Source organism: Bradysia coprophila (genome assembly GCF_014529535.1).
Source record: "Bradysia coprophila strain Holo2 chromosome X unlocalized genomic scaffold, BU_Bcop_v1 contig_39, whole genome shotgun sequence".
NCBI classification, from domain to species: Eukaryota; Metazoa; Arthropoda; class Insecta; order Diptera; family Sciaridae; genus Bradysia; species Bradysia coprophila.
This window is the reverse complement of record NW_023503329.1, coordinates 1,149,804-1,170,115: the sequence shown is the minus strand read 5'-3', so window position 1 is coordinate 1,170,115 and position 20,312 is coordinate 1,149,804. Positions and strand designations below refer to the sequence as shown.

The window sequence follows — 20,312 nt, the reverse complement described above, 5'->3', positions numbered from 1 at the left end:
TGTTACGATCTGTTACTATTTTTGGCTCTGATGGTAACGTTACACTTTACAGGTTAGGGAACGAAAAAATAATGTTATGACGGATCCTTGCTATTAGATAAGTGTTTTATAGTTAGAGTTTATTGTACTGAGCACCTGTCTTACTAATGATTCAAATTCCAAAATGAATTTGATTAAATGATTAAAATCTCCCAGTTCAGGGCAACGAAATGGAAGTCAAATATTAGAGTGGTAAGTCATGAAGACAAGCTTACTAGAAAAACGAGCATATTGCCGGGCATGCGGTATTCTGGTAACGTAGTAACCGAGTTTTTTTTCGTCAAAATTACAGTAAAGTTGGTTACAGGGAAATTTATCCCCTGCAGAGAACAAACCCACCAATTTTACATTTTTGGTTATCGGGAAATTTTAACTCTATTACCGGGAAGAAAACATTATTTCCATGGCCGCATATTGCCGGTCAATGCCATATGTTTAGCCTCAAAACAAACGAGGCATTTAAAACGTGTTTTGGTCCAAGTTTTCATTGACAGATGCAGCAGTCGCGATTTTGAATAGAAAAAGTTCTAACTTCATTTGCCGGTTTCGAAAATTTCGTCATGAAAAATAGGACCCAGGGAGCCCACTCAAAATTCGGCCTCCTTTATAAGGAATAAAGGAGGATATTTCGATAATTTAAGGAGAATTTCAGGAGTTTTAAAATATGAGATTTTGGATTAAATTTGATGAATTCGAAATTTTTTGACTCTCCAAAGTCATATAAAGGACATATGAAGTAGATTTTTTGGTGTTTCTACACGGAAAATTCGGCAATTTCGACATTTGTTGTGTGCTGCATATATTTGCTGCAGACTGAATAATGTTCCCGTGTGTTGTATTACAATAAACATGTAATATGAATATTTTCAAAATATAGTTCCGGCAACAATATTATTCAGCTCGTAGGAATATTGTGAGGTTCCCAGGTATATATTTGCTGTGTGCTGAATTATATCTTCAAATTAGTTGTGGGATGTATTACTTAACTTTACCTGCATGCCGAATATTGACTAAATGGTACTATCGAACTATACCTGCATGCTGAATATTGGCTAAATGATTATCAAATCTAATTTTATTCCTTCATTTAAAGTTATTTCTATTTTTACCGAATTAATATGCAATGATAATGTTACATTTATGTATTTCAATAGAAATTTTGACGAACGAACTTTTAAATCCATTTTCGGTGTTAAAGGCTTTTGAAATGTTAACAGAAATAGTTGGTGGTATTCAGCAATAAATGATGGAATTTGTTTATGTACTGTCCGTTTGACAAGAGGATCGCCACGGTTCAGCAGGGGGTTTTGAACATTTGTTTTTTACACGTTGGCACACGTGCTCTTGTCAGATTCAAGATTCTTTTTACGAAGGTTACGCTGATTATACTATGTGAAAAAGGCCAATACCTTGCAAATATGTCACATCTTGGACAGAATTTGACACTGCAATATCTGCAACATGAAAAAACTAAATGTTCGAAACCCCCTGAAACCCCGTGCTTCCACCTACGTAATATACACAAACTAGGTGAGCCAATCTTAATATATTAATTCGCGTAATAGATGCTCACTATTAATGTGAACAGTTTTGTAGAACCAATCTTAATTTATTAATTCGCGTAATAGATGCTCACTATTAATGTGAACAGTTTTGTAGAACGATTGAAAAAACCTCTAATTCAGAACCAGGCTCAGAATTAAAATAATAATATCCGATGACATTGCTTAGTGGGGAGAAGTACTACATTTCATAGAAAATAAATTCAATTAAATGTTGATGCATAACCCATTCTAAATACGGACGACTTTATTCATTTAGTCAATATTCAGCATGCAGGTATAAATATGCCTGTGTGCTGCATAAAGCAAAGTAACAACGGTTCGAAATAAGACTGCCACTATATGCAAGCAGTATAGCAGCAGTGGTAAAGTCGTTGGCAGTCAGAAACTGAGGTTAAGCATCGAGGGTCGCGGTCCGTACTTGGGTGGGTGACCGGAAAAAACGTAAGCAAAAAAAAAAAATGCTGTTAGCAATTTAATATGATGAATTTAAATATAAATCTACGGCTAATAACAAATAATAATAATAAAATTGAAAATAAAAAAAAAAAAATTTTGAAAAAGTTTTTTTTGTTTTTTTTTTTGCTAACGCAAATAAAATTGATAAAGTTAATTAAATCAATTTCTTCTATTAAGCGATAAATTAGGTTGTTTATTGAATTGAAAAAAATGGCGTCATTTTATATTATAAAACAGGCATACAGCTAAGACCTTCACGCTGAAAAATAATATCCAGCACACAACAACAATATTCATTAGGCGGGCATTGTATGATCCTCAGATCAATATGCAGCACACAACTAATGTTCTATAATCGTGAAGCTGTTCCCGATTTCTTCGTCTGGGGTGCATATATGAGTTTTCCGTGTAAGAGAATATTCTTTGGAAAATATTTTCCGAATTTTTTACAAATATTTTATCGAAGATTTTTCCAAAAAAGTAACTTAATTTTTTGTCTTTTTTTTAATTTTTTTGATGTTATCTTCTTGCTGCTTGTAATGCCCGCATTTAAAATCATCTGTGCCTTGGCCACTGGCGATTTATCTAATTTACATTCGCTAACTATAGCTGACGAAGTGTTGTTACCATCATCAATTAACTTTTCGGCGACTTTTAACTTTAAAGTCTCCTCTGCTATTTCAGCTTCGATGCTTTAAATTTTGGCCTCTTTCTTATGCTTTTCGTTTTTGTCTGACTCGTTTTGTTTCGATTTTGCTAATAACGTCTTTCGCTCTTCTTCTACATCTAAATGCAAAAAATATCTTTTACGGGCCGACGGGTCTAACAATTTTCGAATAATTGGAAAATCTTCCACTTTATCGTAGAAATACAAAGTATTCTACCTATCCGAATAGCCGCAATCGTTTCTTCTAAGAGCTGCTCCTTGAAATTTCGGGAAACACAAATTTATTTACGCTAAATCCTCGCTCAGGATCAGCATTCCTCCACTCGCGGAATATTGAAAACCGACACATTTTCTGTTTCTGTGTTTTACTTGAGTTTCTGATTTCTCCATATAAAAATGGGAGCAAAATTCACAAAAAACCAGTAAAACATGTGTTGCCAGGAGCATCAACACAATCGATGAAAAGAATAATTGAAGCAATAGGGTTTTGCAAGTACCTTTTAGCTCTATCGATCTCATTTGTTGAATTATTTAGGTTTCATGAGCTTTTTTTTGGTGAAGTAAGCGAGGAACGGTTTTGAATATATATGGTTCCACAGTCAGAATTGAAATGTTAGATGTTTTAACTAAAGTGAAACTAAGAATAAGGAGTTTGAGGAGATTAAGGAGGTTTCAGGAGGATTTTTGAAAATCAAGGAGATTTAAGGAATCAAGGAGGAGTGGGCTCCCTGAGGACCAAAACACGTTTTCAATGTCTCGTTTGTTTCGAGCATGAAAGATCCGCAAGACTACTGATTAAAAATTTCAACAAACTTCAGGCAAAATCTTGTTAAAGTATCTCCTTCATTAAGTAGAAACAGTGGGACAGACGACTACTCTCTAAATTTACCAAAATCGACTCTTCTTTGGCTGCTGTTTGAATCGATAAGAAATTTGTCGTCGATCGAATCCACCCAGTAAGACGTCGGAGTCGGTATGGTTTTTAAGGAATTTAAGTTCGAATGTTAAGCCGGGCTACCGAACTTGAACCTTGTGTTTTTTGACATAAAGAACCGAGCCGCAAAACCGAACCTTTTTTTCTATTTAAATCCGATAACCGAAGGTTCGGAAGCCCGTGTCAAGCAATGAATTTGCTATTCAAATGGTAAGACAAAATTAGTAACGGACTTCACTTTTTACTATTTGTGATGCTATGCCACCCAACTCGTCTAATGCAACCAGAACATAGAAACGTTGAGTCACTTACCTCCAATTTATGCATTACAAATTACTGTCTCCGAACACAGCACACTGTTCACAACGTTGACCCATCATTGTCGTTTCAAAATTTCCGCTAAAATCTGCCACATTGTTAGCTTCTCATATCAAATTGACTGGCGCGGTTTTTGCTTCAGTTTTTTTTGTTTTTGTTTTATTTTAACGCTTCTCGTTTGTAATATTTTTTGGGAGGAGAAAAAAAAATTAAATTTGGTTCACAAGCTCAGCCGACACAACGATAATAGCGTCGATCAAATGCATTCACAAGAAATAAATAGAAATTTCACTGAAATTCAATAAAACTCTGAAGTGACCAGTAGGTGCGTGTGTGTGTGTGCTTCTGATGAATTATTTCTGAATGATGAAAAAGTTTTGAATGGAACGACAAATTATTCCCTGTGAATCAGCACGTACAGCGCCAATATTCCAAGAATGGCATACTGGAATGAAGAGAAACAATTGTGAAATGACGAGACATCGGAAACGCGAACATTCTGCCAAAATTACCTTGAAATTCGGATACTCGTTCATGTATATCGTAATCATGCCAACGAACGGTAGCACACCTCGAGCCCGACCGACAATATCGTTTTTCGTCAGCCACAGCTGACCTGGAGCATACAAGCCTCGATCGTCCACCGAATTATTATCACCTTTGGTCAAAAACTTCAGTGTTCCGTTGTTCCTAGTTGGATCGGATTCGTTCAATTGTATTTCTTCAGTCGACAGCAGAGCCGGTTTCAAAATGAACTTACTTTTCGTGCAACTTAATTACTCTATGGACGATTGGTATGTCCCTTCCTTCCACTTTGAAAACGACAATTTCTCCTACACGCACTGGCTCTTCTCTGTAGTTTGTCAAAAACAATAGATCGCCTCTGTGAAATGCTGGTTCCATACTGCCACTGAGCACAACAACAATGGGTGATTCGCTACCCGTTACCACCATTAAACCTTTCCAAATCATCAAGGCTGACGACACGATCATGCCGAAGCTCAGAACCTGGTAGAGGAACTACAAGAAAACAAGGATTTGTGAGTTTTACGGACGTTTCGTTCAAATCGTTCGTCGAGGTTAGGTATAGTTGGTGTAAAACAACTCCCAGCACTCACCTGTCTTTTGTCCATTCGTTGAACATCGCCGAACAGGCTGTCCATGCTTAATTGCTCCATAACGCCCATTGTTTGACGATTTTCTTTGGAATAAAATTGAACAAAAAAAATTGTTGAAATGCCACGACCGGTTGTTTGTGTTCAGACACGTCAGTAGAGAGTATCAATAATTTTGTGAGTGTGTTAATTTCGAATTCGAACTTATACAATACATGCAATTTCGAATCGAAGACAGTCAGTGCTGTCAGAGCAATGGAAACTTGAGCGACTTGAAGTTCGTTTAAAAATGGAATTGCGAAGCACAGGATTTCAAATGAATTATAGATCGGTAATTCAACCGTCGAACCGTTTCACATCCGTTTAGCCAAACCACTTCTCTTTTCTATTGTTTAATGTATAAACGGAGTGCTTTTTCGTTAGTGGAAATCACGCCTAATACAAGTTCTCAGTTCTGTCCAATTACATATCCAGCAAATCCCTCTTAGTTATCATCTAGTAGATAATATATATATACGGGTGTGGGAGAATTCAATTACACTTCAAGTTGTATACGAATTGCAATTACCACTTCACTATAAACAGCACAGTTGATAAACCCGTATCATTTTGTGGCATTTGTTCAAGTAAGTTGGACTCACATTTGGACAAAAAGAGCTGATAAATCGAAAAAAGTATTTCAGCTTCACCTATCTCTAATGTAGACTATTTACGGAGAGCCTGTTCTGACCACTTAATTTTAACTAATCTGAAGGCCAAACGTCAAACTGAGAGGTCTTACGTATGGTTTCGACTCAACAAAAATTACATCATGTGAGAGCCGTGATAGCTGTCAAGTAAACAAAACAAAAATTGAAAGAGTTAAATGTTGCCTCTCGCACGGAGTACTTTTTTGGTAAGTGGAAGTCAAGCCTTATTCTTAATGTTTTATGATTCATGAATTTTTGACAACTCACCTCAGATCAGTTAAATTTCCTTGAACACTCTATGAGAGAATTTAAGTGCGAATGTGGGTAATTCAACCCCTCGTTAGTCTTGACTTCGTTGCATTGTGCATCTGAGGCAGGGAAGAACTAGCTATATGATTGAGTAATTTTTTTGACAGTAAAAAACCAAACAGCAAAAAATGGCCACAACGTTACGGCGATTTTCAATTTTCAATTTTTGTATGAAATCCACCATTTTATCGTACAGAGAATTTTTCTTCGTATCCTTTTCGAGACCATTGAGGAGAAAACAACTAAACGAAATCGTGTCCACGTAACTATTTCCTTTTATTTACACAGAAGCTGATTATTCACTTAAGCTGACATGACAGTTAAATAGAAGCTGGTGAAGGAAAATTTATTTTTGAGCGAGAACTGTCAACTAAACGGAGGAATAATAGATCTGTTCCAAGGCCATACGAATTGTCAAATTACTGTCAAATGTCATCCATAGAGACATATCCTCATCAATATTTGTATAAGAATCGAGCTCTGTGGATAAAATCGTGTTCGTTCGGCCAGTCAAATTTCGTGTTTACAGTTACTTGGAACAAACCTATTGGATCGTGTTAAACTTTTCCTTTGTTTATTTGACAGTTGTAACGCAGAGAGAGAGAGAGAGAGAGAGAGAGAGTAAAAATAGATCAAGATCTCTTCGCCAGATTGCAACTTCTGGGACACTTGGTGTTTTTATAAGAAAAACTAACTTGACAAAAGCACAAAATTTGTGTCAAGTTAATGTCTTTGTAAAAGAATCCAAGGTTTCCAGACAATATGTCCTGCGATGTTACTTATTCGATCAAAATAGTGGATCTATTTAAATACCTTTTACTTTTACATTTAATGGAAATGAAGACATATCATTTACTCTAGTTCTTTTTCATTCGGGGCTATTCTTAGGGTCGGTGACCTCAATTAGCTGTCTAGTGGATCCAATCAACTCTGCCGTAATTTAGCTTCGCTTTCAATCAATGAGATACTCTGCAATTGTAATAGACACGATTGCAGAGTATGTTACTGATAAAATGCAAAGCATAAGTCAACAACGACATGAAACTGGTTGATTTTCGGTCGTTTTTCTTTTTGCTAGTCACGAGAGAAATAATAATCCGTTTTCGGTTAGTGTCCCTCTGACTATGCCGCCTATGTAATGACATTTCTCATCGAATTTTGCTGTTGGCAACCATGCGTTCCACTCTTTATGGATTTCATATGATGATTATTATGAAACCAACAGTCTCCGATTAAACAGCAACATGTTAAGACACATTTCCATTAGCGCACGAAAAAATAATTTTGTTCAAATGACAGAAAAGTTTTTGTGATTGTTATTGTTTTAATCTGCTGGCAGTATTTTTTTTGAATATAAAAGAATTTCAATTGTAACGTTTAGCTTAAAAATAAATCATATTTATTGTGCGTTGTTCGAATTTCGTGTTGTTCGATGATGAGAACTCGTAGCGAAAATATACAAAACAAAGATCCGATTTTAGTGAGCAAGTAGAGAAGAAAAATCGTAGTAAAAAATCTAAATGAATTGTTGATGTTGACAAAGGAAAGATTCAGATCTATTTATAAATTTTGTTATTAACCATGGCATCGTTGAAAGTAGCTGTAAGGGTGAGGCCGTTCAATCAACGGTACGTTAAGAATGTTAATAACGTTTATGAAGAAGAGAAAAAAAAAATGGAATCTCGATCCATTCGATGGGAGCGCATCTGACTCACTTTTTTTTTCTTACGTCTATTAAAATCCATACAGAGAAATCGATATGGGGGCTAGTTTAATTGTCGAAATGGATGGTAAGAAGACACGTCTGCATAAACCGAAATTATCATCACTTCGCGATAATGTACGGGACACCACAAATGATTTCACATTCGACTACAGTTATTGGTCATACGATCTGGCCGACAAACATTATACGACGCAGGAACAAGTGTACAAGGATCTCGGAACAGATGTGATTAACTGTGCCTTTCAAGGTAAAGACAGCATAGTATATCATACTATGTACTAAACAACACAATGCATGCACCTAATTCGTACAATACATTTTGGTTTTCGTGTTACCCACTTTATATTTTCAACGATTGCCCATCCATGCCAGTGCCTCGGATATGGGCACACGCAAAGTGGATGTATTGTGTATTTATTTTGTGCAATTTGTGCATGTACGTACGTAGTTGGAACCTTTCCATTTTACATATTCACTCCAAAAAGTGTAAACACTGCGTTCTGCGTGAAATTCAAATTGTAAATTGAAATTGTATACTTTGCATAGATTATGTTGGCATGCTGATTATTATTTTCATTTCATTTATAATATTTGTTTCGTTTTATGTACAATTTTGTCATGCTGTTTGCGTTTGTGGTTTTTTTTTTCTTTCTTTTCTGTTCAAAAATCTGTAATAGGCATCACGTACAATGTTGACGAATCAAATGGTAAACGATATTACAGTCGGAGAGCCTAATGCTTAAAATCGTATCACTTTTGTGTGTACGCGAGAGATAAAATTCAATTTTTGTGTTTTCGTTTTTGTTGTATAATTTTCTAGCTTTGCTCGGACATTTGCGTTTGAATTGCAAAAAATTACGGCCGGTTCGTAATGAGTTTGTAATGAGGTCAATAGCCCTTTCTTTGTGCACATTATTGTTTCTGGCGAACATTTAATGTTGAATATGATTACGGACGCAGAAATTCTCTGTTTTGTTTCTTCTTCTAGTTTTGCCTGTCGCTATCGACCCGAAACAGTAGAAGAAGAAATGAAATTAAACTACGGCGTCAATGGTATAGTTATATTGCCAAATCTTTTACGCTTGACGAGTGGTCTGACATTTAAACGGATAATTCAGCTACATTTTGGTGCTTGTTAAAATCTGCTTTCATTTTCGTTTATAGCACAATTAAATGCATTGTCATTCTGAGTTCCAAAGTTTTACTCGAATTGTCGTTGTTTTCCACGATTGTATAGGTTGTATAGTGCCAGGGGACCGAACGATGACACACTAAAGTTTTCGATCATATTGCACTCATGAATATTGGTGAGGGTACTGGAGTTAGACCCGTTAGACGTAACATTTACCAACGCTACATAAATGAAATGCAAAATCCGCTCCGTTGCTATGGTATAAACGATGCGATTATTTCACGTTATTCTGAGTGACTGTATAGGTTTGTACTTTCCTGTTTCAAACCCATAGGTTGTTGTCCAAGAAGCGTGTCATACAGATATCTGCATGTAGATACTGAGTTAAGGGCCGGAACGGGTGCTCTAGCGATCTGTCGTGAGATTTGTAAACGAAAAAAAATTTTGTCGGGGAAAGAACCTTCCATTCAACTGAACTCACTAACTCAATTTATTTTTTTTGTCGCTCCGTTTGCTTTCGTATTTTTTAAGGACATTCCACAGCTTTCTCTATAAATTTCAGCTTTTTGGTACTACATTTATGATTTAAATAAAACGCTTGTCGCTTCTGATTGCCCAGTGTTTCAAGTATTCGGCCTATCTGGCTTCGTATCTCGTCTAGTAAGGCTTATCACAGGTCAGGTCAGGTTGACCTGAAATAGAAATTGACCTGACCTGAGTTTTCAGGTCATGACCTGAAATAACCCGAAATGACCTGAAACTGAATTTTAGAAAAAAATCAAAGTCTCCAAAAAAAGTCGTTAATCCGACATACAGTTTCGTATTTAATTCCATTTTCAACTGCCTCAGTCGCATGACTCGTGATTTCTTGTCCTCTCAAACAAACATCAGTTCCTGTGGCTGGAGCTGATATTCTAACGCTGACGAGATGTTCCATCGAGCCAGAAATCATTCAAGTTTACGAAACATCGTTCATTCGTACTCACATAATTGTCATTGTAATGTAGAAACTTTTGATTATTGTCTGTGGTTTTTGACGTTATAATTTACAAACAGAATAGAGTTAAGTGATTAGAATGCAAGTTCTGAAATGTACCCTGAGATTGGTCATGTACTTTGGAATAATATGTTGGTGCATAAGTTTGTCCTGAGCCCACAATATTCACCTTTCCAGGGTAGTTCTCTAACCAATTTTTCTGTAATATCAAAGTGAACTTAAGGAACGAAAATATAATTTGTTTCGCGAATTAAGCCTCTGAATCGGAACGCACATCATCCATAAAAGTCGCACAATCTTTATTAGGTATCGACACTTTGAACATTTTAAATTTTTATTTGCATCAACAACAAGTCATTAAACCTTATCAGGTTAGCTGAGAGGAGCTTTCAGTCCTAGAAGTTACTTCCATAAAAAAATGTAAAATGTTCGAAGTGAAGCTAATGATCCTAGTGGAGATTGTACGACTTTCCGTCCGTTTAGATTCGTTTACAAAGACAAGTCCGCTCTGCGACAATAAAAACCTAATAATAGGCCTTATCAGGAAACAATTGCTTTTTCGATTTCAAAACTAATTTAGAAAATACTAGAAAAATTTCAGGTCAACCTGATAATATTCAGGACAAGTTATCAGGTCACATTGAGGTTTCAGGTCATGATTTTAATTGATCTGACCTGAAATTTTCAGGTTGACCTGACCCGATAGTAAGCCTTATCGTCTACTGAAAACCAGTGAAGTGGCAGTTTCGAATTGACTCCAAAAGAACCGCAGCTATCGATTCATAAATGAGAATTTAAACACAACCTATTTCCACTTCCAGCCATTATGTGCTCTTCTCCAATTGTATTCCTTCATCAATCAGTACTCGTTTGACACTGAATCTGTCCTGCTACACATGCCACTTTTTTAAGGCATGGTCGAAGTCAGTTCTGAATACTTTCAACATATTAAGTCTGAACGACACGAGACCCATTTCGAATTACTAGCCAGTACGTAATAGAAGTTAATTTCAAGACCATAAATGAGATAGATTTACACACGCGGAATTTTTCTGTTTCTGTGTTTTACTTGAGTTTCTGATTTCTCCATATAAAAATAAACGCAAAAATCACAAAAAACCAGTTAACCACGAAACAGAAAATGTGTCGGTTTTCCAAATTCCGCGAGTGTAGTATGAAAATGCGTCACACAAATCTTAATTTCAAATCTAAACTTCCTAAAGCACACTCAAGCTTTATAATTTGGGTAGTTGCAGTGTGTTTGGGGGGCTGCAACGATACGATGATGAATGACTCGTATGACGTTACCCAAACACAATGCATTTGTGGTTCATATGTCCAGCCTACATTTAGGCCAGATAACAATTTATTTCCCTCAGATAGTATTTGCATACTTCGAGACGTGGTTCGGAAGTCACGTAAAGCCGGTGGTCCAGACTTCACTTGGGTTTGGCCGTAAAAGTCTGTTAGGGTTAAGTGAGGTCTCTAAACCAATCAAATCTACGAATCGATCGATTCCAAACATATGAGTTTAAGGCTTCGACCAACAGACAACACTTTGTTTCGTCCAGTTAACGCCCAATAACAGATGGATTAATGATCATCTTTATCAATATTCCATTTCATCCGATTGATTCCAATAAATGTAGCCATAAAGGCGCTTTACCCGAACAATATAGGCATCTGTTTTGCATCGCTTTAAAATATTACCTGATGTATGTAGTAGGTAGTACAAGCGATAAACATTTTTACCTAATAGAAAGTCGATTGAAAAATCAGTCGTTATCTTATTGTTGAATTTTGTTATCCGATTAGTCATACCAAATGTAAATTGAAAAAAAAACGAACAGAAACATATTCAACATCGCACATAGCCTCGATATCAAATAAATGTTTTTTTATTGTTTTTTCGAACGAAATATGGATGAACTTTAAATGGCTTAATAAAACCAACTGTTTACCTTTTTTTGTCAATGGCAAATGCGACGCAGAGTGTGAACTACTATACCTGCTTAAGAAGATTATCCTTCGTACCTTTTATTAATGACCGGTCGTTGCACCTTGCATAGGGAATGTATTGTTTATAAATGATTTTATTATTGCTGATGCATTAGATGTACTCAGAGTTTTTTATTGTTGTTTTATTAAAATAACTCATACAATAGAGCATGGTAGCACCTTATAAAGGCAAGACCTAGTAAGGAATTTAGAAAAATTTCCCAAAATCCTTAAAGATTCCTAAATTATGGTTTCTGTTAAATCGCCGTAACCGTCCTAGCTTCTATGCCATATCATTACCCCGAGCAGAACAAAATCAAGAGAAAAAGTATAAAGAAAAGTGTATTCATGCATCCGCATTTCGACGTTTGCAGAACAAAGTGGGTTGATCGGTGACACTTGCGAGCACGTAGGAAATAAGGGTTCGCTCAATGTCAATCGATTCCAAACACATTTTAAAACACGTTGGTCCAAAAAAATATGAAAAGCCACTTAAAATAGCAAAGATATCTCAATTTTAGTTTTCATTTCCATACTAAATCGCAAATTAGAAAAACTGACAGATCGTAACAAAGGAGAAAAAATGTCTCTCTGACGTATAAATTTACACGACTAATGGCGTGGATTATTTTTGGTATCGGGTAATGTAACAATACGACATACAATGCTAGAAACTCAGATCTTATGTCGTACGTTTTTCTTTTAAATTTTTAAATTTTTTAACGAAGTCAAGAGAATTAGCAAGAAAACAAATAAAGCCATGAGACAAGCTATGATGAGCTATGATTGAGATAAAATGTTCATTTCGATATAAGAGAGCACAAGGCAGGGCTCATCGCTCATTTTTGTCGTCATTGTCAATGACAGATGACTCACTGTTTAGAAAATGTATTCGATTCTCTATTTTCTAAAGGCTAACACACTGAATTGGTTTTATGGACTACAATTGACGTACCTTATTGAAAACCGGGAAACGGTAATACCATAAATTTTGACTAAATTTACCGGTAAATTTCCAATCCTAGAATATGAAAGATGAGTTCCACAGACGCAAAAGCATTTGAAATTAGACATAAAAATATGGCTAATTGACCGATTTATCTAGAAGTCTTTAATAATTTGAAAGAGTTCGTTTACGGAACCTTGATGCCTTTCGGGCTGACATTAGACGATACATTGCCGCTGGTTTCATTGATTTTCCCACCACACCTGTTTTATTTAACAGATTTGATGTCCCGTGATGAACAAAATTTTACTTTGAAATACCTCCAAACCGAATCTGTAGGACTTTTCTGAGAAAAACCTTCATGGAACTTTGTCCCATCTATCCGAGTTCCAAATTCAAAAGAATCCAAATGATCTAAGAAACGTTTAACAGATTTCAAGCGCGGGACAGAAATAATTTTAAAGAAATTTCTTCGACAAAGTCAGCTAACTGGTAAGCAAGTTGACAAAAAACCGGTAAACGATTGCTAGACATACCGGTTTTTACCGGTGTTTTATTTACCGGTTGCATTCCCAAATTGGTTTAACTGTTCACCAAAGCATTTTAAATTTTAATTTAATGAAACAGATCAGTCAGCAAAGTTATGCAATTCCAATTATCGCTTAAACATGTGTGCGAACCAAAGCTAAAATTGTTAATGCCCTACGGACGAATATTACCAGATTGGATTTGAGTTATCGTAAATTACCACCAGTTGAAAAGGTCATCAACCTTCAGTTTTCCATTTATCTTTGTCAATAAATTGGGTTGACATGTTGATGGTAACGACGAACATTTTAAGTTATCAAATTTCATCGATCATAAACGGTATTCAACTAAGGAAAAATCTGTTTCATTGTCCTCTTTATCGCCCTTTTTGTATGTTTTTGTTGAAACATTACGCTGAATGGAAATCTTTAACATTCCACCTACATGATATACATACAATGCCAGCGGCAATCACTGTAACACTAATAATAAACGGTGAAAAGGGCGGAAGAAAAGGAAACCTTATCTGTACTGTGAGGTGAAATAATGGCGCTAACGAATAACAACACTTCCATTTCCATTTACAGGTTATAATGCCTGCGTTTTCGCATACGGACAAACAGGTATATAAAATGTGAATGAATGTGTACTAAACGATCGGATAATTAATGTCTCTCTCTTTCCTTCACATTTGATTTCCCACCACGAATAGGTAGCGGTAAAACTTATACAATGATGGGCTCTGAAAATGAATTGGGCCTGATACCGAGGATATGTGAAGAATTGTTCAATCGAATGAAATTGGGCCAAGAGAGCGGTACCGGTTACAAGACATGTGTCAGCTACTTAGAAATATACAATGAACGGGTGAAAGATCTTCTGGGATCGGACAATACCGGTCATGGACTGCGTGTACGCGAACATCGAACCACCGGTCCGTATGTGGAGGATTTGTCACAGCATCCGGTTTCAGATTATGAAGAGATACTGGTTCGTGTCAACGCATTTTTGTTGAAGAGTTACGACGCGAATTTAATTGTCTTTTCCATTTCCTCAGGAGTGTATCGGTCAAGGCAACGTTCTGCGTACAACAGCGTCAACCAATATGAATGACACAAGTAGCCGAAGTCATGCTATATTCACTATTACATTCGTTCAGGCAGGATTCTTGGATGACATGCCCAGTGAAACGGTTTCGAAAATTCATTTGGTGGATCTGGCTGGCAGGTAATGATTCCTGTAGGAAATTGTTGGTTTTCCTCTTTCTTCAATGTTCAGTGATTTCAGTGAACGGGCGAATGCAACTGGCGCCACTGGTCAGCGTCTGAAGGAAGGAGCTCACATCAATAAGTCTTTAGTGACGTTGGGTAGTGTAATATCGGCATTGGCAGATCAAACGAATCCAACTCAATCGAAGAAGGTCATGTACATTCCATACCGTGATTCTGTGTTAACGTGGTTGTTAAAAGACAGTCTGGGCGGCAATAGTAAGACCATTATGATTGCTGCATTGTCACCGGCAGACTGTAATTACGGCGAAACATTGAGTACTCTTCGTTATGCTAACCGCGCCAAAAATATCATCAACAAACCAACAATCAATGAAGACTCTAACGTGAAATTGATTCGTGAGTTGCGCGAGGAGATCATGAAATTGAAGGGAATGATCAATGGTGAAAAGGGTACCTTGAAGCTGGAAATGTCGAGCAAAGTTCTGGAGGATTTGCTGAAGAAGGAAGCACAAGAAAAAGTTTTAACCGAAGAATGGACGGAAAAATGGCGCGAAGCACAAACGATATTACGGGAACAAAAGGCATTAGGACTACGAAAATCAGGCGTCGGTGTTGTACTCGACAGTGAAGTTCCGCACTTGATTGGAATTCATGATGATGTGAGCACTGGCGTCACGTTGTACAGCTTAAAGGATGGCGAAACTTACATCGGCACCGACGATTCCGATCTGTGTCCGGACATTGTGCTGAACGGTTCGGGAATTCAATCCAACCACTGCAGTATTCGATTGGAGAACGGACTGGCAACCATTTATCCGAATTTGAATGCTCAGTGCTGGCTGAACGCCAATTTAATCGACGAACCGTCAAGAATTAGCCAAGGTGACATTTTGCTGCTGGGCAGAACGAACATGTTTCGGTACAACAATCCGGCCGAGGCAGCCAAATTGCGAAAGGAAGGCAGTCGGTCGAGATTGGATTTGTCGAGATTGTCGTTAATAGCTGCGTCCAGGGAAAATTTGACCAGCAGCATGTACTGGTAAGAGTTGACGAAATAGAAAGGTTTGTTGAAGTTTCTTAAAGTCATTGGGACGAATTTATAGTTACAGTGACGATGAAATTGCATTTGCTTATCCAATGAAGCGTGGCCCGTCCGAACTTCAACTTTCCAGAGAATATCCTGAAGTTCAGGAGGAAAACAAGAAAATTTTACAGACAATCGAAAATGCTCTGAAGCAATTGAACTTGGTAAGTGGGGACAATTTTCGTTTGCAATTCTTGTAGAGAGAGAGAGAGAGAATTCCTTTGAATTTGCAATTTTCGTACACAGGAAAAGATTCATATGAACGAGCAATATCGCAACAAGGTGCAACGGATCTCCGAGGAATTAGTGCAACTCGAACAAACACAATGTGATAAAATGGCAATTATAAACTGTCGGGAACGGGAATTAATTGCTAAAAAGGAAATGATACTATGGGAAAAAGGCAATGTCAATACTCAAGTAAGTGGCAAATTCATACTGTCCTTTAGTGCAAAAATTTGTTGCATTCTCCTATACACTTGAATTTCCCGAATTCCCCATTTCCCAATCAGCCCTACAATCAACCCAAGGTTGCCGAAATGAAGAAGATCGATTGACGATTTTTGAAAAGCTGAAACCGTGAGCGAAGCGAGCGATAATTTTCGTTTTATCGCTATCTCAGTTCAATGACAAGGTTTTTTTTAATATTTGTTTTACTTTGATATTATCTTGGTAATACAAAGCAAACCTAAATTTGTATCTGTATATGATACAAATTCCACCCATGGAGTGGCTTCTATTCTTAAGAAAAATTGCCCTACTCTATTTATCCGGAACCATGGAAACTGGCCTGATTCAGGAGAAACAGGGGAAAATCTTAAGAGTGATAGCGCCAAATCTTCAGGTGATTGGGGAACAAGCCGATTTCCGAGTCTCCGATTTTAATGAGTGATATCTCGTTGGATTCGTCTTTCAATTCTAGGAAACACGTATCTTTCACTTTTTCTAAAAAAAATTGTTTTCTGTGAAAAGCGTTCAAAAGTGAAGACATGTCAGAGGGTACCGAAAACAGTTTTTCGACAATAACTCAAGAAAAAATTATTTTAAATTGCTGTAATGTTGTACGAATGTCGGCCTTGGAAAAATCTACAGGTAGAGTATACGCACCGCTTGGTGCGAGTAGATCCACGAAAGTTATGACTAAAAATGTAGTGAATGTTCGGAGAGTCCGCCTTCTCTGCAGCTTCGATGTTCCACGAAACTGATTATGGGGTGTTGTAGCTGGCCTCGCCCACTATCGTTCCACATATAAATGAACCCAGTACTTTTGTGCTACAAGCCCACAGAAGTGTTAGAAAAAAAGTTGATGCCAAAATGCAGATTTTTTCCTTCTTTCCGGTGGCTCTACAGCTGGAACGGTACTATGGCAGTCATTTTTTATCGTCCACTATTCTTTTACGTTATCAATACAAAAACGCGTCGCTATGCCACGAATATCAGATCCAGTGTTAGTAATATCAAGAGAAAAATTATTAAATTTTTCTCGCAGAATTTTAGTCAAATAAAGTGTTAGCGTATAGCAAATGACCTCAAGACTCCGGAATTAGTTTTTCAATCGGACCAATATTTGCTACGTGATAGGAGTTTGGGGAACCGTTCGCTCCCACTTGATCAAATCGTTTTTCCAAACTCCTGTCGCGACAGGTCTTTCCAAGGCCGACATTCGTACAACATTACAACAATTTAAAATTATTTTTTCTTGAGATATTGTCGAAAACCTTTTTTCGGTACCCTCTGACATATGTCTTCACTTTTGAACGCTTTTCACAGAAAACAATTTTTTTTAGAAAAAGTGAAAGATACGTGTTTCCTATAATTGAAAGACGAATCCAACGAGCTATCACTCATTAAAATCGGAGACCGCTTGTTCCCCAATCACCTGAAGATTTGGCGATATCACTCTTAACTAGCTTTCTCGCTTGTTTTTTTTTTTCTTTTTTCCTTCAAAAAATCTCGATATACCCTCATCTAATCAGTTTAATTGATTTCCCATTGTTTCCCATTTTTACGATTTACTATCAATTCTCGATCTCGATTGCATTTCTGGTCATTCCAACACGAGAAATGTTTGTTGTGGCACTTTTTTGATTTTTTTTTTGAAAATTGAGCAAGATGAAAACTTGACTTGTCTGGCACTGCCGGCCTTTTAATAAAAAAATCTAAATTTAATCTTGCCACCAGTCGGTCTATCCGATCACTGCAATAAATGCGCCCTTCCTTCCATGCCTTCCCTTGCTTCCCTTCCGTTCCTGCATTTCCTCTTTGTACATTTTGCTTGAATTTTCATTTCGTTTTTATTTTTTGTTTTTTATTTTTTTATTTAATTAGATTGAAATAGAAAGTAAACAGATATCAGCGTTACAAACGCAATTAGATGCCAAGAAAAGAGACTTTTATGATTTCGTAGCTAGAGAAGTGCAGAGACTGCTAAATTGCGGAAAATTGAATGAGGTAGAGTTGGTTAATCATTTAAGTTTTTAGTTTTTATTTCTTTGAATGTAGCGCTTGGTGCATAATGAAGTGTTCACAAAGCAAAACTCACAGAAGCTCGTTCCACGAGTGATTCTACGCGGACGCCAGTACGACTGTCGTCTAAACATATTCTCCGAACCAGATAAATTGTCCTTAAGACTGTTTTAGTTGGGTGGCTCGGAAAACAAAACCTTTTCGGATGGATTATCTGGTTCGAAAGATATGCCAAATTAACGATATTACTGGCTTGGAATGAACCTTAGTTTTAGCACAAAGATCATTCCATTGAGAAACGACTATCCGTCGACTAACCGAAAATCATTTTTCCATTCGCGTCACAGGTTGAAGTAGACTTAATTGAACATATTATGGAATCGGACGAGATAAATGACAAATATCTGGACGTCTTTCATAACCAATACATTCAGGATACAATTGTAAAAAGTGTAAGTTGGACGGCAGGAGAAATCGGTTTAAATTGACAAATGAAATTGTTGATCATCCACAGAAAGAAGAAATTAAAAATTTGGAACGAGATGTGCGCAGCAAAGAAACCGTTTTGGAGGATAATTCGTTAAAACTGGATGGCCTACACAAAGACTTGGTGGAGATTGGTCATAACCAGGAGAACTTAATTATTCAACGAACTGCATTAGAATACGAAGCAATTAAAATGCGAAAGCAGTCGTAAGTACTTTGTCTGAGAGCAATTTTGCCCGAAAAACTGAGCCCCGAATATTTTACCCTTTCAAACAGCCTCAGCCTAAACATCCAACCAGTAGCGACTGCAAGTGAAAATCAGTTCACGAACACTCTCGAAACATACGACACGTTCCACACCGCCACATCGGAATGTTCGACGACATTCTCAACGCCTTCCGGTATGCATCAAACGTCTCCATCAGTCACAACCACCGATCTGCAACACTCCCAGTCGACGATGAGCGACAGCGGTGTCAGCATCGGCGACAAACTGAACCTGACCAAATCAACGCCCAACTGTGTGAGCCGGTCCGATGACGAAAATTCGCTGAGTCTGTCGGGTGGCGATAATTTCTCGGCCGTCATACCGCAACCGATCTGTGCGATACATAAATTGCGACAAAAAATCGGCCAACAAAAGGCACAAATTATGAAGTATTTGGAAATGGATTGTGACAAAAGTGTGCTAGACGATCGGATCGAAAAGCTGCAACAATTGCAAAAGGAGTATTTCAAGTTGGAGAACGCTTACCGCACCGAAACCACATCGCCCTATGAACATGAATGCTGTCTGTCGGATGGTGAATTCGGCGGCTTAGACTTACAGAGCAACGACGACAGACTCAGCATTCTGTCGCCGGATGTACAAAATGATGGCATGACCAGATCGATGCCGTCTATTGGAAATTACAGTAAGTTCAACGGTTTATGATTGATGATGACCGGGTTAATGAAAACCTAAATTCCCCGCAGATGACTCCGAATATTCCATTAGTATTCCCAGTTACATTGTACGAGGAGCCGGCAAACAAACGCACTACGAGTATGAGATAAGGATCACCTTGCAGGATGACAAATGGACATTGTTACGTCGATACAGCAAGTTCCGAGAATTGCATCTCAAAATGAAGGGTTCATACGGCGATAAGGTTTGTCATTACGCCGTCTAGCCATTCCGTGCTCAACGACAAATTTTTCTTTATTTTAATTCCAATCCCCACAGGTGGCTGCCATTCCATTTCCAAGCCGGGAAATTTTTTCCCTCAACAGTAGCGAATCGGTGGCACGGAATCGTCGTCGTCATTTGGAAGTCTATTTGCGACGATTGTTGATTGTATGTTCGAAAATTCCCCAGTGTCCCATATACGAGGGAGCGAACGGATTTGGGCTGTGCAAAACTACGCTAATTGAATTCTCCAGTTTCTTCAAGAAAGGCTTATTCGAAAGTGGAAAGCATGGCACCGGATGAGATAGACTGTATTGGGCATTGATGGTTCCACTTTCAATTATAATTTATTATTTTTACTATTTATGTTGACCATTAGTGATTATGGATAGTTATGTTTCGGTTTACCATTTAAGGAACAAAATAAATTAGATAGAAAAACTTTTATTAATTGAAA

At 37.3% G+C, this 20,312-nt stretch overlaps 2 protein-coding genes and 1 long non-coding RNA gene across 4 annotated transcripts in view; 1 reads left to right on the top strand and 2 right to left on the bottom strand.

Annotated features, from left to right (window-relative positions):
- The window catches only part of LOC119069757, a 25,124-nt gene extending 8,477 nt beyond the window's left edge, over positions 1-16,647 (bottom strand). Inside the window, exons 1-2 of the long non-coding RNA XR_005086399.1 lie at positions 16,415-16,647; positions 3,999-4,001 (exon numbers count right to left, since the gene is read on the bottom strand). This is a non-coding gene — a long non-coding RNA (uncharacterized LOC119069757). The remainder of the gene's footprint in view (positions 1-3,998; positions 4,002-16,414) is intronic.
- LOC119069748 (signal peptidase complex catalytic subunit SEC11A) lies at positions 4,230-5,265 on the bottom strand. Its single transcript, XM_037173889.1, has 4 exons — positions 5,098-5,265; positions 4,740-4,999; positions 4,492-4,669; positions 4,230-4,424 (listed from the first exon to the last, which is right to left on the bottom strand). Exons 1-4 carry the CDS (start codon positions 5,164-5,166, stop codon positions 4,374-4,376), a joined length of 558 nt encoding a protein of 185 aa, XP_037029784.1. The 5' UTR covers positions 5,167-5,265; the 3' UTR covers positions 4,230-4,373.
- On the top strand, positions 7,316-20,312 carry LOC119069729 (kinesin-like protein Klp98A). Of its 2 annotated transcripts, XM_037173858.1 has the most exons (14): positions 7,316-7,720; positions 7,842-8,065; positions 14,007-14,042; positions 14,132-14,409; positions 14,477-14,646; positions 14,707-15,690; positions 15,755-15,899; positions 15,982-16,155; positions 18,064-18,186; positions 18,549-18,653; positions 18,716-18,894; positions 18,964-19,601; positions 19,663-19,838; positions 19,913-20,312. In XM_037173858.1, the coding sequence occupies exons 1-14, from the start codon at positions 7,674-7,676 to the stop codon at positions 20,156-20,158; spliced, it is 3,525 nt and encodes a 1,174-aa protein (XP_037029753.1). In that variant the 5' UTR covers positions 7,316-7,673; the 3' UTR covers positions 20,159-20,312. The 2 variants fall into 2 exon arrangements, with proteins under 2 accessions (XP_037029753.1, XP_037029754.1); XM_037173859.1 differs by lacking the exon at positions 18,064-18,186.